This window comes from Halichoeres trimaculatus, unplaced genomic scaffold (genome assembly GCF_033239565.1).
Source record: "Halichoeres trimaculatus isolate MK-OKI-2021-1 unplaced genomic scaffold, fHalTri1.1 fHalTri1_scaffold_24, whole genome shotgun sequence".
Lineage (NCBI taxonomy): Eukaryota > Metazoa > Chordata > Actinopteri > Labriformes > Labridae > Halichoeres > Halichoeres trimaculatus.
Window position 1 is genome coordinate 3,273,241 of NW_027437202.1, and position 21,640 is coordinate 3,294,880.

Below are 21,640 nucleotides of genomic sequence, written 5' to 3' on the forward strand. Positions count from 1 at the left end.
ACTCATTTGGCCGTGTGGATGTCACCAGTGTTACAGCTGCAGCATGGCAGACGGTGAGTGTCTCAGTTACTGTGCTGTTTATGTTTGAAAAGACAGGACTTACACTATTTACAGAGCTTTGCACTTTGCTGTGACCTTTGCTTAAGCATCACTCTCTTTCCTCTCCACAGCTGTTTCCTTCACAATCTCTGGTGATGATTTCTGGGACTTTCTGAATGAAACCCTCCACAGTAACCACACAAACTACATCCCAGATCCAAAGACGTTGTTATGCGAGGTAAAACCTCTGGGCTCCGAAGCAGCCACAACCATATGTGTCATTCTCGTCATCATCTTCCTCCTCGCAATACCAGGGAACCTGCTAGTCGGGTGGGTGATTGGCACCAGCAAGCAGAAGCTGACACCATCAGATGTGTATTTGTTCCACCTGACAGTCGCAGATGGTTTGATGGCGCTAACGCTCCCATTCTGGGCTGTAGCTGTCATCCAAGGGTGGGTGTTTGGAGACTTTATGTGCAAGTTCCTCAACCTGGTCATCGAAGCTAACTTCTACACCAGCATCCTCTTCCTGGCATGTATCAGCATTGATCGCTACCTTGTGATTGTGTACGCTAACGAGAGTTTGAATGGTCGTCAGAGGATGTGCAGCTGGATTCTCTGTGCAGCAGTCTGGGCTCTTGGCTCGGCTCTAGCTCTCCCAGCGTTATTCTACGATGCATCAAAGCTACGTCCCGACTCATGGAGGATGATCTGCTCTGAGAACTTCGATATCGGCAGTGCTTCATCCTGGAGGTTAGCCACACGTGGTTTCCGCCATATCTGCGGCTTCTTCCTCCCTCTTGTTGTCATGCTGACCTGCTACAGCATCACCATCACAAGGCTGCTGCGCACACGGGGTTTCCGCAAGCACCGCGCCATGAAGGTGATCATCGCTGTGGTGGTTGCGTTCCTCCTGTGCTGGACGCCATACCACATCACCATGATGGTGGACACGCTTCTGAGGGCAAAGGTGATTCGCTACAACTGTGTCGTGAGGCAGTCAGTGAATGTAGCTCTGGACATAACCAACAGTTTGGCTCTTCTGCACAGCTGCATCAACCCGGTGCTCTACGCCTTTGTTGGGGAGAAGTTCAGGAGCAGAATGGTGATGCTGCTTCAGAAGAAAGCCAGACAGGAGAGGTTGTCGGGGTCAAAGTTCAGCAGGTCAACTTCTCAGACCTCAGAGGGCAAGGGAGCTGTTCTCTGAACTTTGGACTCATCACTTATTATCCACCATATTTAAAGTTTTTGTTACCCTGAGATGACGATGCACTTTGATAATAAAGTTTAGGGTTGTTACGTTTAAGACATAAATTCATTGATAAAATTGTACATACACAGAAGAATCAAAACAGATTGTTAATGCTTATGCAACATCAAGTCATGCTTCAGTGCTAACACACATTAACCTTAACTTCCATGTCATTCTGGTTTATATATAGTCCTCTGCTGCCATCTGCTGGAATTTTTTTTGTATTACAACCACTGTTTAAAACCTCTGCACACTATTTTCTTCACTTCATTTCCACTTTTTCTCTCTGTTTTTTCCCCTGTAATAGTCCAGAAAATTGTTAATATTTTTTTTCCCCCAAACACGTCCACTCTTAAAAACACACTCTATGTAAAATAAACAGCTTTGTGATTTTTCTTTGACTCTGGTTGTTGCTTTGTGAGTTGTTGTTATTAAACCACCTATTCCTAATTAAATCATCTCTTTCGATAAAAAGGCAGAATGAAATAGAAAAAGAAAAACAGGATATTAATGGCATGCATTAATTTGTCATAAATTTAAAAAATGAATTTAGTAGTAACATAATCTGTCCAGCAGGTGGAGTGCTTACACAAATCACCTGCTCAAGCAAAAATAATTTTTTAATTAAATTCATAACTTACATTCCCTTAAGCTTGTATCGCACTGCAGCTTGTCTCTCTAGTTAAAGAAAACATATTTAGAAGATTTCTGATTTTTTAAATACATTTTTTATCCGCTTTGCGCGGAAGTTCACATCAGAACTACGTTTCCCAGCAGCCACCGCGAGGAACTAACAGACGTTTGACGAATAGGCGCTTGCAGATTCAGATGGAGCTCACGAGGTAAGCAACATTTACTGTATTTTGTCCTTTCCATTTTGCGTTTAAAGCATTTATGTGCTTTCTTTTATCAAAATAGAAACTTGTGTGGGATTTATAAACATAGACGCTAAATTTAAACACTATGTTACTTTGGAATGCTAACAGAATGCATTGTTTTTAACCCAAAACTAGCCTGTTAGCTATAACTTCACACCTTGTGTTTATTTACACACGCGTGTGTCGGACACAGAAACATTCATATATAATAACTGTAGTGGTGGTTAGCTCCTTAGCAGCTAACGTAGCTCTTAAAGGAGCTCTTATGTTTTTGGTGTGCTGGCATGTGGGGCTAACACTGGGTTACCCAATGGACGCTTTTGTAACTTGTTTGCATTGCCTTTAAAGTCTAACCACGTAGCCCAGGCAACGTTGATTATTCCTAGAGCAATCCGTTGCTCTATTTGCTAGTTTTCCTTGTTTTAGAAGAGTCAGAATAAGACATGTTGACCTCATTTGACTGCAGCAGAATAAGAGGTTTTAAACTTCTGCTCAGATTCAAAGATATTTTTGGATGTCTTTTTTCCTACAGTAAAAGCAATGTATCAGCTGGATTAATAGATCCAAGACTTATCAACAGCTATATTCACTCAACAGTGTGTTGAGGTCTGTGACATTTTTCTCTCAGCTGCACCATGTCAAAACAGTCTGACTAACTGACAACATTGTTATCTTTTCAGGTTAACAATGACACCGGACTCTGCCGCTGGATAGCCTGCTGTCAGAAAATGAATGGAGCGAAGGTCAACATTTTCTCTTACATGCAAATGGAAGCATGTAGCAGTTTAACTACCCTGTCATCACCCTGTTGAGTGAATCAGTCCTTACATTTCAGAGAGGCTGAAGAAGAATTGAGAGGAGAGTCATTTCAAGAAACAAACCCTCACATGCTGAACTGACCCAACACTAAAAACGTTACACTCTGCTCGCCAGAGTGGTCCACAGACAAGCTCACATCATGGTTGAAGATGATGCAGCACAAAGCCAGGACAGCTCAGAGGAGAAGATGGACTTGAAGGAACCTGCAGCAGAGGACAGTGTACCACTTGAAGACGGGGATGTAGAAATGGATCCATCTCCCTCTGGAGGCCCTTCAGAGGGAGTCAAGGAGCCAAGAAAGTGGAGATGGGCTGTGATATTCCTGTGTCTCTACGGGTTTATGGCGTCGATAAAGCCGGGGGAGCCTTTTATTACACCGTACCTACTCAGCCCTGAGAAGAACTTCACAAGAGGACAGGTGAGTAAGCATCCTGAGAAGGTGTGGGATCTATCCGTACAGAAAACAGTCTGTCAGGCACACATTACACAGGAGAAGGCAAGGGCACCCCTGAGGGAGGTCTCTGATCCACCTCACTGTGGCCAGAGTTCACATTCCTCCAAAGTGGGTCAGTGTAATAGGCTTTGGCGCTGTATAAATGAGGTATATGAGGATTTCTAGAATCACTTATTTTCTGGTATCTTCTGTACAAAAAGGAAAATAAATCAAAGTGTTCATCTCGGTACATGATGGTCCACCAATTCATCCCACTTTGCACCAGGTTTCTGCCTGCTTAAAGGAACGCTCTCCTTGCCAGATCCTTGCTTTTGATGGATTAATGCTCGGCTTCTTATGACATAACAAAGAGAACAGAGACTTCATGTAGGGTGTCTCGGAGCAACTAAGGAGGCTAGGAATCTGCTCTACGAATGCGACTCAACAAGTCCAGACAAACTCCCCTGCAAAATTAACCAGCTGATATAATCCAGTTTAGCAGGATTGTGTAGGACTTTTGGAAACAGACACTTAAAGGCCTCGCAGAATTCAGACCACACTGTAAAATGCAGTTAAAATGTTTCATACCTTTTGAAATAAGACAAGGACACTGATTCTCTACAAGAGTCTTCAGAAAAACTGATAGAAGATGATTTCCTTTAGTTAAGCCACATGTTTATGGTTATAAATCTGAGTAAAGATGTAAATATTTCACTGTTTCCAAAAGAAAAGTCACCACAACCTTTCCCAACCTTTTCCCTTTAGGTGACCAATGAGATCACTCCTGTGCTCACGTACTCCTACATGGCCGTCCTGGTACCGGCCTTCCTCCTAACAGACCTCCTGCGCTACAAACCAGTCCTGATCATCCAGGGTATAAGCCAGGTGGTCATCTGGCTCATCCTCCTCCTCGGCGACAGCCTCCTCCAGATGCAGTTCATGGAGTTCTTCTACGGCATCACCATGGCGTGCCGCGTGGCTTACTCCTCCTACATCTTCTCCTTAGTGAGCCCCACGCTGTACCAGCGCGTGGCCGGGTACTCCCGCTCCTCCGTGCTCCTCGGCGTGTTCACCAGCTCCGCTCTGGGGCAGCTGTGCCTGACTTTCGGCAACATCAGCTACTACACCCTCAACGCCATCTCTTTGGGCTTCGTCAGCTTTGGTCTCCTGCTCTCTTTGTGTCTGCCGTGGCCAAAACGCTCACTGTTTTTCAACCGCAATCAGGAGCAAAAGGAGCTGGCGGAGAAATCCGAACTGGACAGGATGAACCCTAAAGAGATCAGCACGCCATCCTCATCACGCTGGAAGGATTCTGTGTTGTTGGAGATGCTGCTGGAGCTGAAGAATGTGGTGAAGAGGCCCAACTTGCGGCTCTGGTCCCTGTGGTGGGTGTTCAACTCCACGGGGTACTACCTGGTGCTGTTCTACGTTCACATCCTGTGGAACCGAGTGTCTCCGGACAACAAGCATGTTTACAACGGGGCTGTGGAGGCACTCTCTACCCTACTGAGTGAGATCATTTCTCCTAAAATACACTTAAAGAATCTGATGTGTCAGCGTTTCTCAGTCAGCTGGAGTTCAAAGGTTGATCCACTTTTATAGCGAAGTGAATACGTAAGGTTTGACCTTCAAACAGCCGTAAATCAAAGGTGACACTGTGTTAAATAGCCTTCAGAGCATGTGCAGGCAGTAAAAGCTACCACTTATTAAATTCTGATAGTAGCAGAAGCGATAAGAGTGATCAACACTTTCCGGTGAGGTCAAAATCCTTGTGTGTCTCTCTGCAGGTGCGATGACTTCCTTCGTCGCAGGCTTTGTGAAAATCCGCTGGAACGTCTGGTCCGAGCTGGTCATCTGTGTTATCACCGCCGTGCAGGCTGCTCTGCTTCTCCTCATGGGCAACACAGATAACATCTGGCTCTGCTACATCTCTTACATTCTCTTCAGAGGCTTCTACCAGTTTCTGGTGCCAATTGCCACGTAGGTGCTAAACACACACGCGACTGTTTTCAAGTTTTACATCCGCAACCTTGATCTCATCGCTGTGTTGTCTCTGTAGTTTCCAGATTGCCTCGTCACTCACCAAGGAGCTGTGCGCCTTAGTGTTTGGCATCAACACATTCCTGGGGACCATCCTGAAGAGCATCATCAACCTGATATTCATTGATAAGAGAGGCCTGGGGCTGGATGTGCACTCTCAGGTAAAAATAAGAGAATCTTTCATGGATGAGAGAGCAGGCACTGGCGTCTTGGCACCAGAAGCTTACCACTGAATAACCTTTTAAAAGTAAATAACCAACTCTAATGAGACTACCTCTTGTCTTTCTAGTTCCTGGTGTATTTCATTTACTTCATCATCCTGACGCTGGCCTATTTGATCTCTGCCGCTGTCGTCATCATCCGCCACTGCAGAAACCAGCCAGGTGGAGAAGGCGAAGCAAACCAACAAGCCACGCCGACAGAACTCTGCCCCGTGACTCCCAAATCCGGGTGTTCATCTAACGGAAAAAGTGCCAAAGCGTAGCTGCAGAAGACAGCACTGAACTGTTTAACCAGTAATCATTTAAAGTGCCTCGTGTGCTTCCTGAAGCTGCTGCACCAGTCGGACTCAAAGTTCGACGGATTGTCTTCTGCACATGGAAAGAGCAAAACTCTTCCTTCCTGCTTGATAAAAAGCAGAGAAGGAGAATTAATGTTAGTGCCTGACACTCCTGTTGAACCTAATGTTACAGATCAATGATTTTATGTCCCAGTATTGATAATCAACACAACGCTACAGACTCAAACACGACGGGTACTTTCTTTCCTATCACCTGTTTCTTCATTTAAACCAATAACTGCCAATTATATGCAGTGGTGCATTTTTTAATGAAACAACTGTTGCTGTTTGTTTAAAAGCAGCAGTTAAATGATATTTAAATTTTTTGATGTGCAGAGCAATCAAACACAAATATACTCTATTTGTTTGTTACAGTGTGGTATTCCTTTAAGTTGTTAAATACACCGGCTAAGAGCCGCAACTTGTGTTCACGCTGCTAATCAGCTACAAAGAAGGGCCCCAGCTCTCTTTCCTCTTCTTCTTCTACTCTCATTAAGTGTAGGAAGCACTTGTTTTGGTAAACATAGGAACACAGTGTTACTTAGTGCGGCTGCAGCGCACACTCATTAGTTTCAACATTGGATTTTGATTCTTTCTGAGTTGTATTTACATCAAGAATGTATACTTTTAATTGAAATAATGCCTGGTGATGAAATATGATGAAATAGCTGTGAAATGTCTGAATGCTGTAAAAAAAAAAAAGAAACAAAAAGCACAAACACTGACTTTAATCAGATGTTTATTTTTTATTCACGAATAAAACAAGTTTGGTGATAATCCATGGTCGTCTGATCGTGAGCTGTGTGTTTGAGTTTTTGTCGATGTGGACTGTTTGCTCAGGTGGAGTCGCTGCTAACAGCATGAGGCTGATTGTTTCTGTTGTTTTCTGGCATTTTTTATTCCAGGAGGAGGTCTGTGTTTTCATCTGGAGAGTTATTACAGCTGATGGAGCCCCTCTGAGAGGAATCAAGCAGCTGGGGACATGAAGGAGGTACTTTTGAAACATTTATAGTTGTAGGACAATTGAAGGAAATGGTTAAATCTGTGTGATCAAGTTGGTGGACGTGTCCTTTAACCCTGATGTTTACGTGAGCAATGACTCAGCACTCAAATCTGACTTATACATTCAGTGAAACTGGCTTAATTAAGGGAAGTTGAGTGAAAACTCTTTTTTTATGAGTTGAAAATGACCAATACTTCCTAATTTAATTTCTCAGTCCAGCACTTTTTAAACAACTGTTAAATTAAGAGGAAATGTAACCTATAACCTTAAAAGGTTTCAGCTGCCTTTTAGTATAAAAGTGAAATGTGGTGATCTGCTGCCCTCTAGTGGCCAAACCTTTAGTTGTTTCAGGTATTAAAAATAAGAAATGTAGATTCAAAAGAAGCTCCAGAAGCTGATTTTAACGTCTTTGTTGTTTTTATTTGACACAATCTATATAAAAATCCTTTAACACACACACATATTGATATTCTAGCACAGTTTATACCCACATCAAACAGAGTATTTTACAGGAAAAAGATATGTACAGAACTCTTGGGCCCAAAATAAAATCATGTGACCCACGATTTTAAATGTAATGACAAAAAAAGTAAAAACAACAGAAACTTGCAGGTTTAAAAGTAGCACACTTCACATTGAAAGCTTGACACGTTTGCTTCTTTGTTAAGCTCAAGAGATAAAAAAAAAAACATTCATTCCACGGAAAGTAAAATAAGAGAGGCTGATTGACCTTTTTCGAGCTTAATATCTAGAAAGTTGAAAGACAAACACGTGAAGTCCTGCACAATGACCGGATTGTTAGCCAAACCAGACAATGGCGTCCCTTCTTTTCTGCCTCCTCTGTTATTCTCTTATCAGTGCAGTTCCTCCCCACACAGTCCAGGATGCAAGGGATTCAAATCACAAGTCTACCTCCTTCTGAGGGAGTTAATGAGGTGGAGGCGCCAGGTATTTACAGGAAAAGACACGTTGGAGAGTTTCCTGGTATTGTGTGGAGTGTTGAGAACTCAGTGAGCCTCCAAGTCTAAAAGCTTCAACATGTGTCAGTTATTTTATCCTACTCACTAATACAGCTGAAACATTCCCCATCTTAGTGTTTGAGACATGGCTTCAAGTGTTTTTCGGGATTAAAAAAAAAAACTTTCGACGGCTGCTTTTCTTCAAGTCCAATCCATGAGTCCCTTTTTACATCCATTTTTAATTTCTTCTCAGCGATCTCTTCCTCACATTTATGCCTTATTCATCGGTGATTCTTCTGAAGGACAACAAAAGCAAAAAAGAAGAGCAACATGTTTACAAAACGCTAGATTATCTACATTTAGCGTCTTTTTCAGTTGCAAATTACCGTCAGTGTGTTCCGGTTCTTGACGAGAAGTGGTGCCATTCGACTCTGCGTTATCTCTCGCTGTGAAAAATAACACTTCTTTTATTTTTCAATTCTTATAATAAAGAAAGAGAAAGCAGAAAGCTGCGGTGGAAACTTACGCTGACTATCTTGCTTCCTCCAGAAGTCTGTAACCACAAGACATGACATTCCCAGAAAAAGAAAGAATACAGGAAGTTAACTTTTTGGTTTTTAAGGCTTTACGTGAAAGAAAACAGTTTATTAACTCACCTGCTTCGAATGGTAAGGATTCTACAGAAAAAGAAAAAGAAATGTGAAGAAGGTCAGCGCATTCAAATTTCTGCAGTTACCTCTATTACAGAACTTGTGGTAATAGTCTCAATGTGATGTTGAGCTCTTACCTTTCTGGAAGAACCACTCTCCTGTAGAAAATAAAGAGAAACATATATCATATCCTTGTAATTCATGTCTCTGATGTGTTTCCTCTCTGATCTCTCACCTGCTTTCCACCTGTGAACGAAAACCAGCACCAGCACAGCAGACAGCAGGCAGATGAAGACTGTGACTCCTGTGGAGACCTTCACACTATCGATGGTGCCGTCGGTTTCTTCACCAGGGGCTACACAGCAAGCAGCAACAGGTAGGTGGATGTTACAGAGACAGTTACTCCCACAGAAACACTTCAAAGTAACACTTCATCTTCCTACTTCTGTAGAACGGGTTGAAGACGGGGTCGCTCGTGTCCTGACTGACAGGATTCTCCATCTCGCAGATGAAATCCTTGATGTGCACACTGTCGTCCTGTGAAAGGGGGATGCAGTAAGTAGTCTCATTTTCTCATGATCCTTTGCAGGACATACACGCCACTTTTCCCTACCTTTGTGACATCTTTAAGCTTCTTGGTTCCCCCTGACCTCCACTTGTAGGTGACTGGTTCAGCGCCTGTTGTGTTTCCATCACAGCTCAAAAAACATCCTGCTCCTCCCGTGTCACAGACTTTTGTGATGGATGGTTTTGGGACAGGATCTGGGATTTAAAGAAAGAAACAGTTAAGAGCCACTTAGATGAACTTACTTGTTTTAATGTGACAGTGTGTGGATCTACGACTCACGGAGGATGATGAGATTGATTTTTTGGGTTGGAGGTTGGTCGTTGACTTCCGCTGTGTACACTCCCGTGTCGTTTAGCCTCAGTCTGGAGATTGTCAGCTCCCCAGTTGAGGTATTCATCCTGCAGCGACCTTTGAACTGGCCATATTCATCCACACCATCAGCTGAGGCTGCATCCCATTCAGCTGCAATGTTCAGGCCATGTTTCCACATGATGGTGTTGATGGTACCAGAGATGGGACCTGGTTTGAGGATGACATCCCCGCCTACTTTTGAGTACTGCTTCCCATCTGCAGTGAATAAAAGATGAGCACAATGACATTGATTTAAACAGTGAGTCTTTAATTTATCACAGATTTTTTTTTAAGTTAATGTTTTACTTCAAAGGGAAGTAACCTTTAATCCCCTCGACCTTTATGCACATTAATAACACATTAACACTGCTGTTTTCACTTTCACATATAAAGATTAAGCCCTCATCTGCTTTGTTTACAGACTGGATAGCTCACAGTTAGCATTACGCAGCTATGTTATTACGCTGTTTATCCAGGGTGTGGCCGTGACTACGTGAGTCTCCAAGACTCTCACACAGCAACGAACATAAAAACATTTCATTCCTTAAATATGTCCCAAAACCAAGTGGACTACAAGTCACCCAAAAGCTACAAACTCACCCGAGTCTGCGGACGCAGCGCCCAGCCAGGCACACACCCAGGCGGCCAGGAGCATGGATGTCAGCGACAGGCACATTTTAGTGAAAGTCGGTCGAATTCGAAGGGAAATACTCTCTTTTGTCTCATGTAAAGCGACTTTAATTGAAAGTTAGAGACTACATGAGCTGATTTGGGTTGCTAGAAGAAGGTTTAGTGCGCATGGAGAGGGAAGGAAGCTGAAAGTGAAAGTTAACAGACTGAACGTCCCCGCCTCCCTCAGGGCAGACGCTTTATTAACAAAAACATCTAAAAGTACAGTAAATTCATGTACTGTGTGCTATAGTTTCAATATGATAAAAACGATGCAAAATGTAACACATTAGTGACACAAAAACCTTAAAAATTGAAAGAAATAACAAATAATAAAATACACAACTTTAGAAAAATGGCACTCTTCTGACATCTAGTGGCCGAGTGGTGGTACTGTCAACAGGTCATCATAACAGCTCTCAAGGGAAATTCTGTTTTGTATTAATTTTTAATCAGAAAGAAAAAACAAAGCACCCAGAAAGACTATAATTTTACATACAACAACAAAAACTTCCTAATTCACAACCTGCAGTTTTAAAGTGGGTCGGATGACAAATGTTTTAAAGATATTGTGGCAGGATGCTGACATTTGCACATATTTCAGACTTTTTTTTTCCAAGTATCTTCTGGTAATTATATCCAAAGCTCTGTCCCCCAGTTTGTCTCAAGGGTGTCAGATATTTCCAAAGCTAAATTATGAAATGTGCTGCTCAGGCAGGAAATTATATCCATCTGACCCAGCAATCAAGGACTAATTTATTGCAATCAGCTCAGTCTGACAAAATTCAATGAGATCATTTCTTCTCCTTCTCCCTTTCCAGGCTCAGAGGCTCCACCTGCAGCCACAGGCCCCCTTCGGCACGCAGGACAAGCTGGGGAAGACGTCGCACTCCTCCAGATTTTACCTCGGCATCAGGATTCGCACCCAAGCTCAGACGAAACCTTAGCAGAGTCAGTGCGACGACCACTCGCAGCTCTGCCAGGGCGAATTTCTGACCAATGCAGTTCCTGTCAACACACAAAGACAGTCTTTATTACTGCGTCCCTGCTTCTGTCTGACCTGCGAATGATGAAGCAGTACCTTGGGCCTGAGGAGAAGGGGATGAAGGCATGAGAAGCTCTCTCCGCTGTGTTTGTAGGCTCAAAACGAAGAGGATGAAACTCCTGAAAACAAAGGGTAAATCTGTGAAAATCAAAGCTGTACATAGGTGAAAGAAAGCATTTCACTCTTTACTCTTACATGTGGGTTTCTCCATACAGCAGGATTGTGATGTGTCCCATAGATGCTGACTAAACAGATGACACCTTAGAGATACAGAAAAAACATTACAGATGATAATGAGTTGTGTATGGACGTGTAGAGTTAACATCTGATTCCCTCACCCTTTGGTACAGTGCGATCCCCAGGCAGTGCCATGTCCTGCGTGTACTTCCTTGTCACAGCCTGCACGGGGGAGTGCAACCTCAGAGACTCTCTGATGCACATGGTGGTGAAAGGAAGGTTTGACAGATCCTCCCTTTGGAAATAACACACACATTTAGACTCTCATCATCCTCACCTGCACTTAATTCTGTCAAATGTGCAGAGTGTGTTTTCTTACCACTCAATATCCTCTCTCTCTTTCCCTTCCATTAGATCCATCACTTCCTGCCTGCATTTCTCCTGATAGTGCTCGTGGCGTGCTAAATTGTACAGCGTCCAGCAGATGGCGCTGGCTGTCGTGTCGTGACCTGTGGGGATTGAGATGCTCAGAACTGAACATCAGTGCATGTACATGTCATAAACAACTTGTGTCTGACCTGCGAACATGAAGGTGTTTGCCTCCGCCTGTATCTCCTCATCTGTTAGTCCTTGTCCGTCCTCATCCTACGACAAACATCATTTTTATTATTTTTATTTTCAACATCCATCTCATTGTTTTTCTTCTGTTCTACCTCTGTCATCAGAATGATGTCAACGAAATCCTTCCTCTTCGGTGGTGGCGATCGTGTCTGTGCGTCCCTCTGCTGGTCGATCAGGGAACGGCGCTTCTGAACAACTTCCCTGGTAAAACTGCAAACACATTTAATAAGTGACAGAACCATTCATTTTAAAGCTGAATTATATAGATTTATACCTGTGCACGATGTTTAAGGCCTTTTTGAAACGCTGCCCCTGCTGTGTTCTCCAGTAAATCCAGTCCCAGTGGTGTAAAAACTTCCAGCGGCGATCTATGATCAAGTCACTCAGCTCCACTATGGCTGACACGTACTCACTGGTGGACCTAGAAAGCAAAAAAATGAATATTGAAATTAGTTAAAGAAAAACGCAAAGAAGAGTTCAATTTAAAAACATGGAGTGTGTTTTCCTCACTGCTGACAGTTGCTGTTGTAGCTGAAGGCACACTTCAGTAAACTGTCCAAAGTCATCAGAGTGATGTGGTCAAACATCTCTATGTTGGTCCTGCCTTCTGCCACAAGGCGGCGCCACTTATCCTACCAAAAAAAAAAACAAAAGAAAAAGTCGACAAAACCATCTTTATTTTATGATTAAATTCTCCTTCTGTTATAAGTTCATCCTTCCTCCTTTTTGGTGCTCTGTGTCTTACATGCATGGTGTTGGCTGAGGTGTTAAATGTTGTGACATAGTTCTTTAGAATATCGAAGTGGAAAGCTGGAGTCAGCAGACGTCTCTTGCGGTGCCACACCGCTCCATTGCTCAGCAACAGACTCTCTCCTGAGACAGAAAAGACAAGGGTGTGGTGTGTTTTTATTAATGACAGGAAACCAGAACAATGTGTAATAAAGTAAATGATTTTTGACTCACCAAGCCATGGACGCAGGTGATCATAAATCAGCTCATCTTTCACTGTAATGTTTGCTAGATAGAAGAAAAAGAAGTATTGTGAGAAAGCATATTTTTTTGATAACTGTATATAAATGTCAGGTTTATTCTACCCCACCAGGCGCCATGAGCAGAGGTTTGACGTAGTCAGGGTGGAAGAGTCTGACCATGTGATAGAATGGGCCGAGGAACCAGCTGCAGGAGTGTTTGTACATCTGCACCAGCTCATCCACCTGCAGGAGGCCTTCCTCTGTGCTCTGCATCTGAGGCACAAACACAAGATTTGTCACTCAGTCTAACTTTAAGGTGAGTCATATAGTTCACCCACACAGCAAAACTTAAAAAGGAGAGGGTATTTCATCTCCTACCTGTCCCAGATGTCCCAACAGCCAGGAGTGCACTGGTGGCGTGCTGAAGCAGGACAGTCTGTATATGAACCAGGCATGTCGCACCAAAAGCTTTGTTGTTAAAACTGCAATCACAGCTCCCAGTCCCACACCGGCCACCAAAATGGCATAGCAAAGGCTTGTCCACACAACCTGAGAGACGATGGACATCTTTGGATAGAAAAGAGGGTGACAGACTTTAAAAGAAATCCAGGTTAGAGGCCACTCGTCCTTCTCAGTGAGATTGTGTTGAAATGCATAGAAACCAAACTGTTCCTCTCCTATTGCCAGATTTCAACAGAAACAACTGCAATAAAAAGTTACACAACTTCCTTTGTTTGTTAATGTAACCTGACATTTCCTACATCCTTAACTGACATTATGATATGTTGATAACGTAAAGGAGAAATAAAGCACATATTCAAATTAAGCACTAATTAGCATAATACCTTAGGGGATATCTTTATCATTTAATAATAATTTGTTTTAAAAGAATGTTTCATTTCCAGGATGGACTTTTTTCTATTTTAATCCGTGTTTAGTGAGTATTTCTGTAATTGACGTTCGGGATTTACGGAGGCGCCCCTGAAGGCCTCACTGATTGATGCACCTGGATTTGTTTGCTAACAGCTAAACGGCAGCTAAACACCGAAGTACCATTAAAGTCTTTTAAAAAATAACCTGGAAGCAACCTTTATGGAAAAAATACAACTTTCTGAATGTTTCTAGTCGGGAATTGTGTGCCTAACAATTTTTGGTGAGTTTTTTTCTCTAATTTGTCCTAATTGCGCAGGTCAACGAGGCTGAGCGGGGTATTGTTTACTGCGTCACTGAGCATCTCTGGTTACGGTGCGGTACGCCATACGTACTCAAAATGATTAAAATTTAGGTTTCATGATCAAATAATTAAACTTTTACTCCAAATACACAAGTTTAACCTTTTATTGTGATATAAAATGTATAACATAGGTGTTTAAAAGCAAATGCTCCTGTTTTTTTTATGACAAAGTGAACTCAAACACTTGTTATCAGATGCAAATTATCAGCAGGTGTCAAATCAGTAATTGAGTTAAATGTTACTTTAATGCATTACAGATTCTAATTTCTGGATTTCTCCATCATTTGTGTTTGTGTCTTGGGTTTTCAGCTTGAAATGGATGAAAACACCTCCCCTCCATCATCACCAGCCTCCAGCTCCACCCTCACACCCCAGGAGCAGAACTGTCAACCAAGGATGCACTCAAGCCCCCAGCCTCCCTTCTATGAGGAGCTCTTCTGCACACCTGGCGCTCTGGTTCCTCTAGCAGCAGGCGCCCTCATGACCACCTCACCTGGGCCCCACAGTGATGTGGTCAAACAGGGTTACCTTGGGAAGCTGGAGCGCAGTCACAGGAGATATTTTGTCCTGAGAGGAGGGAGTCACACCGGGCCGAGCCGACTTGAGTGGTACAAGAGCCAGGAGAAGTTCACCGCAGCTGGGGCGGCTGTGCTGTTCAGCTCAGGAAAACAAGGGTATGTCTCACCAACTGTAAAGTCACACATTCAGATATTAAATAAGCAACAGTGTCAGAGTAAGTGATGTTATTTACTTCCTGCTTCACAGCTTGGTTTACCTGAGGTGCTGTCTGGGGGTGAGTCGGATGAGCAGCTCCAAAAAAGGCCACACAGTGACGCTGTACGCCAAGGATCAGACCGTGGTGCTGGTGGTGGAGGAGCAGCGAGAGCAGGAGGAGTGGTACCTGGCTATTAAGAAACTGATGGAGGAGGAGCGGACAGACGAAGAGCGTGATGAAGAGGATGATGGGTACTGCACTCTGCCTCCTGCTGCTTTCTTCAAAGAGGTCAGTCTTAGATTTAGTGTCAATGTGGTTTCCTTTGATGAATGGATTTTAAAAAGGAGGGTGTTTCCCAAATTTTCAAACATCTTGGGTTAAATCAGAAGCACACCAATCCGTTAGTCCTGCCCCCTCTACCTCTATATAAGGTTTGGCCGGTTACCGTAAAACCTCGAGGCCTGGGCGGTTCCAAAGCCTTCGTAGGCGAGAGCCGACTATGTCTCACAGCAAAGTCCCTCATCCTGATCAGAGTGGGCGCGCACAGTGATTTGCGATCCGTTACGATACCGTTGCTGAGCGTTCGTCGCTTTGGTCACTTGGATGGCTTGTTCTTTTTGGAGCTCGGGAGGTCAGCACCGAACGGTCCGGGCGAGATCTGGATGGAAGCCAAAGACCAAGGTGAGAAGACTACCAACATGTCTGTTTTGTTACTTGGGACACTTTTGTTGTTACTTGTTATTTCTTGTGTCTCATCTGAACAGGAAACCCCACAGTAGCCCAGCATATTCATGAAGTCATCCGTGAGGCGGTGAAGAATCTACGAGTTCTTCCCGACTTCAGCCGCTCACCGACTTCTGACAATCAGCTTCAAAACCTCCTGATCTCAAAGCGCTGCAGACCAAAATACAGAGACAAACCAGCACATATGAGACCACTCGGCTCTCGCCTCGGCCTTCCTGAAGCACTAAGCTACCTCGAGCTCAGCAAATCTTCTCTGAGCTCCACCTTGCCTCTTAAGTCACATCCCTCTGAACCTGAGACCTCCAGCTACGTGGAAATGAAGACAGATAATTCTCTCACGGTGAAAGAAAATTACTGCAGAACAGCAACGATGCTGAAAGAGGAGCACAGCCTTGTTACAGCCAGTGGAGAGGAGGAGGAAGAGGAGGAGAAGGAAGAGAGGCTGGGGTACATGAGGATGTCACCACAGACAAGCTCAGCTGAGCTGCAACAGAATGATTATATGACCATGGCGAGCCCACAGAAACACAACCAGACGTCATTCGACAGGTGAGTCTTACTTTGTTACTGGTTTACCGTAAAGTCTCTAATGCTCGCTCATGCTTGTGTAAAAGATTTCTAAAATCGTTTCTTTTCCTGTGTAGCTCCATCTCTGATAGATACTCCCCCGAGCATCAACCGCACCGTCAAACACGGGAACGCTATGTACTCGTATCCAAAGCTGACCGATCAAAGAGAAGCAACAGCTGCTCTGAATCCCAGGTGCAGCTTGGACTCACATCAACTCCCAAGAAGAACGAAAACAGGCCATGTAGGATCAACCTTTTCCCTACGAACGGGCAGGGATACAACAGTCCTAATGCAGGTCGTCTTCAAGCTGCGCCGCCTCAGCCCATCAGAAGATCCCGGCTGTCTTCGTGTTTACCCTCCTGCTTTAAATCTGAGGATGGATCCTGAGCGCTGGTACCAATTATTCATGAAGGGCAGCAAAAAAACACAGGTGTTTATGCAGAAATTAACAGTTCTAAAACTTAAATGAAGTCTTAAATTAAACACTGAAAAAATGATATTTTTGTTTATTTTTGTCTAGAATTGCACAATTTTTCTATTGGTGTACACTGCTTTACTGTTCCACTGTTTCAAGAGAATAAAGTCACATGAATGCAAAGTCATCTTGAGTTTTTTCTCAACAACATGAAGACAGATTTGGAAGTTTTCCCACACAGCAGAATTTGTAGAAGCCATATCAGAAACTCCAAGAAACATCAGAGAATAGTTTTATTTTTCTCAAATACACCTGAAAACATACATCCATTTAAAACATTTAATCGAGAGAAGGAAGGAGGAAGGAAGGGGGAGTTTTCCTTCTCAAAATATGATTGATAAAAGTGTTAAAAATCACAGCTTTAAAAATAAAATAAAATCTGTTTTTAAAAGCATCCTGAGGCCTAACAAACACAGAGCTCCTCTTAGATCAGACGGCTTCAGAGGCATCAGTTCTTCCAGGTGTAGCTGTAGTTGTTCATGTTGATGTGACTCAGAGCTGTCTTGCCGAGGCTGGACGGCTGCTGGAGCTGTTGGATGGAGGCGGGATGGAGACCGCAGCCGCACAGGTCCACAGACCCTCCAGCACACTGCAACACAGAAAGAGAGAAGGAGCTGAGTGACGGACGACTGAATGTGTGATCCATTCACTGACAGCAAACAGCAGCTCTACCTGTTGTTTGTTGGTGTGTGTGTTCATGACGGCAGTCGGTGCATGTGTGTACAGCGTGGCGGAGAAGTTTCCTTTCTGAGCGGGTCTGAGGAGGGTGGTGATGGCGTGCAGAGACGAGGGGAGGATGGGTCCTGTCGGGTGGAGGGAAGATTTAAAATTGTTTCTCAGTACGTTAAAATGAAGATGTATGAATCTTGGTGGCGCTCGAGTACCTGTGATCTCCAGGCTGCTGATGTTCTGAAACGTCAAACCAACCTGGCTCTTCACATTCACACTGCGGGCCTGAAACACACAAACACACACTCACACTCAGACAGAAGCAGACTAAGCAGAAGCATAAGTGCGTTTACTCCAAGTGTTTGTTTATACCTTCAGTGTGTGCATGGTAGCTCCTCTGAAAGCCACAGGAGCCAGCAGCGTGGGGGGTAACCCAGCCTGGGAGCCTGCCGTAGCCACCAGACTCCTACAGTTAATGAGGAAGTTGATGAGGGTGAAGGTGTGTGAGCCCTCCACACACACCACAGACTCAGGTTTGTGGTCTAGTGAGACGGTGTGGCCTTCTTTACGACTGCATCGAGAGTTAAAGAAACTGTAACACAGTCATACTCTTTATAAACAATGCTTTAAGTAAATGTTTCTTTAAGTTAAATAATAATCTGAATCAAAACACCTGAAAGTGTAGCAGACGACAGAAATAAAAACATCTTGCTGTCTGATGGGGAGGATACAGTGTTATGCTGATGCTGTCCGGCTTCTTGATTTTATCCTGGACTCCCATTTCCTGCAGCCAGGAGAAGTCCTCATCATCATCACTGTCGTCATCGTCGTCATATCCACAGCTCTCGGTTTTCTCCGCTGCCTTGCAGCCGTCGCTTTCTTTCAGCTCAGAGCACCTTAACATAAAAATTAGAATTAGCATCTCACCTGATATAAGATCAGTTTGAATCTGAGGAATTTTTTTAACTTGTGTACTTTGCATTTTGCTCCTCTTCAGTCGGATTCTGCTGCTCCTTGCTCTTCCTCCTCTCGTCCACAAGAGGGAGACTGAACTCTATCCCTGAACAGACACACAAAGAAAGCCTTTAAGACCCCACAGATGGAGTGATAGCTAAACTGACTGCTTTATGATCTCTGTTGAGACTCACCTTCAGCCTTCATGGCCTCTCTGAGACCTCTGGTTGTGGGGGAGATTAAAGCTGTGATGCCTCCCGATTCTCCGAGACCTGCTGCTCTGAACAGCACCGTAAACTGACGAGGAAGGAACGTGAATTTAATTAATGTTTGGATAAATTCAAAGTAGGAGCATCAGTGAAGTGTGTGGAGGCAGCACCTGATAGGAGCAGAGGTAGAAGTAAGGACACAATCTGGTCTTCAGGAGACTGTACAGGGAGGACAGACTGACCGACCTGAGGACAATAGGAGACATATAAAAACATTTAATAACAGAATGAATTTGAAGTATGAGTTGGGATTGCTCCAGAGCCTCACCATTCATTCATGAGACTCTTCTGCAGTTCGGTGTCTTGTGCCCATGGCGTGCTCTTCCCAGTGAAGCTCCTCTCAGCGTTGATCCTGGGAAACAAAGAGAGCCACGGCAGGGACGGGTGCTGCCAGTACACCAGACTCTGCTGGAAGGCACAACGGAGCTCGGAGCAGGACCTTGGATCCTGCAGAATTGACAATTGACTTTTAAGTGACTATGAAACATGTAAAATGATGGTTACTTCGTTTTTTAAAAAATCCTCTACCTGTATACTGTGAGGTAATGAGCTGAACTGAGCTCTGCAGTGCTGACTGAGACCCTGAGCTTCCTCCTGGCTTTTAGGGTGCTCTGCCCATGAAAGGGAGAGCGGCGAGGTGAAGAGGACGCGTGTCTTCAGGCTCCAGTCTGTGGGGTACTGTGTGCAGGTTGGGGGAGCGATAGAGGCGGGAGCAATGGACTGGGGACTCTGGGAAAAGAAGAGAGACAAGCGGGGATGTTATTTACAGGGAATGAAGTGTTTGAGAAATCAAAGTGCAACAGGTGAAACCTCACCTTCAGCAGTGGAGCTTTAACATCTTCCTCTTCTTCATCAAACAGGGAGTCGTCTTCAGAGAAAGTGAGACTTTTCTACAGGAGAGGGTGGACAAGAGAAACAACTACAAATTGAGAGGTATGTGACCACAGTTGGCATGCATTTTGAGTCAGAACCTCAATCAAAAATGTAGAAACTAAACTATTTCCTGTCCATACACGAAAAGGATAAAACAGTGTGGACAAGCATTTCAGTAGGAGGCTTTATATTAATGTAAGCTGCAATTCGGCTAGCATTGTATTCATTTATGCTGCAGCCTAATTGAAATAATAATAAAAGTATTACAAAATAGGTTTTGCACTTTCATAGTATATCAGCACCCTCTTAACCAATCAGATTGCTTGATCGAAACTCACAGCATTATGTTTCATCAGTTAGTGATGATAATAACAAACCTTGCTGGAAACATGTTTCTGCTCCGTTTGCTCGACTTCAGTCAACATGGCACTAAAAGCCAAACCTCCACACTGTCTCTTTGTGATCATGTCATCTTCTCCCTCCTTTTCGGTCTCCTTATCGATCTCATCGTTGTAAATATGTATTTTCTTCTTCGGGCTGAAAGTATTCTCAATGTTCGCGAAGGGGTTCCTGCGTTTGATTCCGCCACCGGAGCGGTTTTGAGCGGTGAGCAGCGGTCCAGGGGAGAAAGGCCGAAGGCAGGCCGGGGAAGAGTCGCTTTGTCCGGGGCTGCTTGTAGAGCCTTGGCCGCTCGGGCTGGAGAAGACACCGGCGTCGCTTCGGGCTCTTTTTCTCCTCATCCGCATTATTTCAGCCGGCCGCTTGAAGTTAGGCGAGTACCCTTCCTTTTGAGACATCTTAAAGGTCAAAATATAATCAAATACAGGAAATGTAAAACGAAAACACTACCAAAACACTCTGCGCTGCTTTTTGCGCCTTCCGCCCAAAACGAAGTTGGCGCTTTGCGTGTTGACGTAGCATGTCTCCCTTTGTGTTGCATTTGCTGTCCTTGGATAACTGAGTTCTCGTATGCGAGGATCCCCCAAAGAATTCTGTTTTTACTCATATAATCTCTAATTTTACACCAACCCAAAGACTTTATCGTTTCGTAAGAACCCCCAAAAGGATTCACATACGTGTTGATTTTGTTAGGTAATTCAAGTCTGTTTTTTAATTACGTGTTCAGTAGGAGCCGGTCCATGATAATGACTTTTCCAACTAACTATGAACGCATCGTGTAGCTAATGTTTACAAATTTTATTTTACGTTTCTTTAAAAAAAATTCAGTAAAGTTGTTATATTCTTAAAAAATAATGATAAAATATTTTTTCTACAACATTTAGAATAAGTTAATAGAGAAACAAACACTATAGACTTATTATTAAAATTACTAAGCTTTTTGATGTATGTTGTACTCATATTTGACAAATTTGTACTCTTCTCATGTTGGTTTACATTTAAAATAACTCGTATTCAAAATTCGCAAGACTTCTTGAAATTTATCTCTAGTCTTGACTTTATTTGTTTCATTTAAAATTTAAACTTTCTATCTTTTCTTATCTAGAATTATTTCGTCTGATAAACGGAAACACCACTTACTTGTTTCGGCCACTGGATGGCGGCAGAGCCTTATGTTGAAGTCCAGATCAAAGTGTTCCAAGTAGTACTTTACTTTTGTCATCCGACATGGATACTTCATCAGACTGTCATTTGTCTTTACAGATATTGTTGCATTAGCTGTATTGTAACGTAGATGTCTACTCTTCTATTTTTATTCACAAACATGCAGAAATTATGTTCACAAACCTGCTAGAAAAACAGTATCATCTGATAATGAATGAACTTCTGTGCATCTGGTTCAGAGGTGACCTCTGGCTTTCTCACTATTTCAGCACTAAAGCTGATTTATTGGATATTAAAGATAAAATGTGTGCAGATAACACTTGCTCCAAAAACAACACCATAATGTCATATGTTTGGCGTCAGCTGTTTTTGTAAAGTGAGAAATAGTTAAAAAAGAAATCAGACCAGCAGTAACCACAGGGCAGAAGTTGTATTTTTCCACAATATTTATAGAAATCAAAACCAAATGTGCACAAACAACACTGCAGCGTGTGTGTCTGTGTGTGTGTGTGCGATGAAAAGATGCTCAGATACAGGTGT

The 21,640-nt window shown here is 43.4% G+C and overlaps 6 protein-coding genes across 8 annotated transcripts; 3 read left to right on the forward strand and 3 right to left on the reverse strand.

Annotated features, from left to right (window-relative positions):
• The first annotated feature begins 15 nt into the window (after positions 1-15).
• Positions 16-1,636, forward strand: LOC141786052 (C-X-C chemokine receptor type 2-like). Its single transcript, XM_074664752.1, has 2 exons — positions 16-53; positions 171-1,636. Exons 1-2 carry the CDS (start codon positions 44-46, stop codon positions 1,244-1,246), a joined length of 1,086 nt encoding a protein of 361 aa, XP_074520853.1. The 5' UTR covers positions 16-43; the 3' UTR covers positions 1,247-1,636.
• A 449-nt stretch (positions 1,637-2,085) lies between these two features.
• slc19a1 (solute carrier family 19 member 1) lies at positions 2,086-6,755 on the forward strand. Its single transcript, XM_074664638.1, has 6 exons — positions 2,086-2,133; positions 2,850-3,406; positions 4,187-4,931; positions 5,209-5,401; positions 5,481-5,622; positions 5,751-6,755. The coding sequence occupies exons 2-6, from the start codon at positions 3,128-3,130 to the stop codon at positions 5,943-5,945; spliced, it is 1,554 nt and encodes a 517-aa protein (XP_074520739.1). The 5' UTR covers positions 2,086-2,133; positions 2,850-3,127; the 3' UTR covers positions 5,946-6,755.
• A 698-nt stretch (positions 6,756-7,453) lies between these two features.
• On the reverse strand, positions 7,454-10,418 carry LOC141785995 (cell adhesion molecule CEACAM21). Of its 3 annotated transcripts, none has more exons than XM_074664677.1 (10): positions 10,152-10,418; positions 9,480-9,767; positions 9,246-9,394; positions 9,073-9,169; positions 8,868-8,987; positions 8,770-8,790; positions 8,639-8,659; positions 8,509-8,535; positions 8,369-8,428; positions 7,454-8,275 (listed from the first exon to the last, which is right to left on the reverse strand). In XM_074664677.1, exons 1-10 carry the CDS (start codon positions 10,225-10,227, stop codon positions 8,253-8,255), a joined length of 882 nt encoding a protein of 293 aa, XP_074520778.1. In that variant the 5' UTR covers positions 10,228-10,418; the 3' UTR covers positions 7,454-8,252. The 3 variants fall into 3 exon arrangements, with proteins under 3 accessions (XP_074520778.1, XP_074520776.1, XP_074520777.1); XM_074664675.1 differs by having other exon boundaries at positions 7,456-8,278; positions 10,152-10,417; XM_074664676.1 differs by having other exon boundaries at positions 7,456-8,278; positions 9,076-9,169; positions 10,152-10,416.
• Positions 10,419-10,700: 282 nt separating this feature from the next.
• cyp4f3 (cytochrome P450, family 4, subfamily F, polypeptide 3) lies at positions 10,701-13,612 on the reverse strand. Its single transcript, XM_074664736.1, has 13 exons — positions 13,413-13,612; positions 13,163-13,307; positions 13,027-13,080; positions 12,809-12,936; positions 12,574-12,695; positions 12,338-12,484; positions 12,156-12,273; positions 12,021-12,087; positions 11,822-11,951; positions 11,604-11,737; positions 11,461-11,525; positions 11,302-11,384; positions 10,701-11,228 (listed from the first exon to the last, which is right to left on the reverse strand). Exons 1-13 carry the CDS (start codon positions 13,599-13,601, stop codon positions 11,015-11,017), a joined length of 1,596 nt encoding a protein of 531 aa, XP_074520837.1. The 5' UTR covers positions 13,602-13,612; the 3' UTR covers positions 10,701-11,014.
• A 393-nt stretch (positions 13,613-14,005) lies between these two features.
• LOC141786060 (uncharacterized) lies at positions 14,006-16,730 on the forward strand. The gene is made up of 6 exons (XM_074664767.1): positions 14,006-14,187; positions 14,578-14,942; positions 15,034-15,271; positions 15,415-15,664; positions 15,748-16,276; positions 16,372-16,730. The coding sequence occupies exons 2-6, from the start codon at positions 14,584-14,586 to the stop codon at positions 16,682-16,684; spliced, it is 1,689 nt and encodes a 562-aa protein (XP_074520868.1). The 5' UTR covers positions 14,006-14,187; positions 14,578-14,583; the 3' UTR covers positions 16,685-16,730.
• Positions 16,731-17,076: 346 nt separating this feature from the next.
• Positions 17,077-20,448, reverse strand: donson (DNA replication fork stabilization factor DONSON). Its single transcript, XM_074664721.1, has 12 exons — positions 19,915-20,448; positions 19,480-19,554; positions 19,193-19,393; positions 18,933-19,111; positions 18,775-18,850; positions 18,590-18,692; positions 18,417-18,501; positions 18,173-18,337; positions 17,814-18,012; positions 17,657-17,726; positions 17,445-17,575; positions 17,077-17,361 (listed from the first exon to the last, which is right to left on the reverse strand). The coding sequence occupies exons 1-12, from the start codon at positions 20,332-20,334 to the stop codon at positions 17,221-17,223; spliced, it is 1,845 nt and encodes a 614-aa protein (XP_074520822.1). The 5' UTR covers positions 20,335-20,448; the 3' UTR covers positions 17,077-17,220.
• Between the last annotated feature and the right edge of the window lie 1,192 nt (positions 20,449-21,640).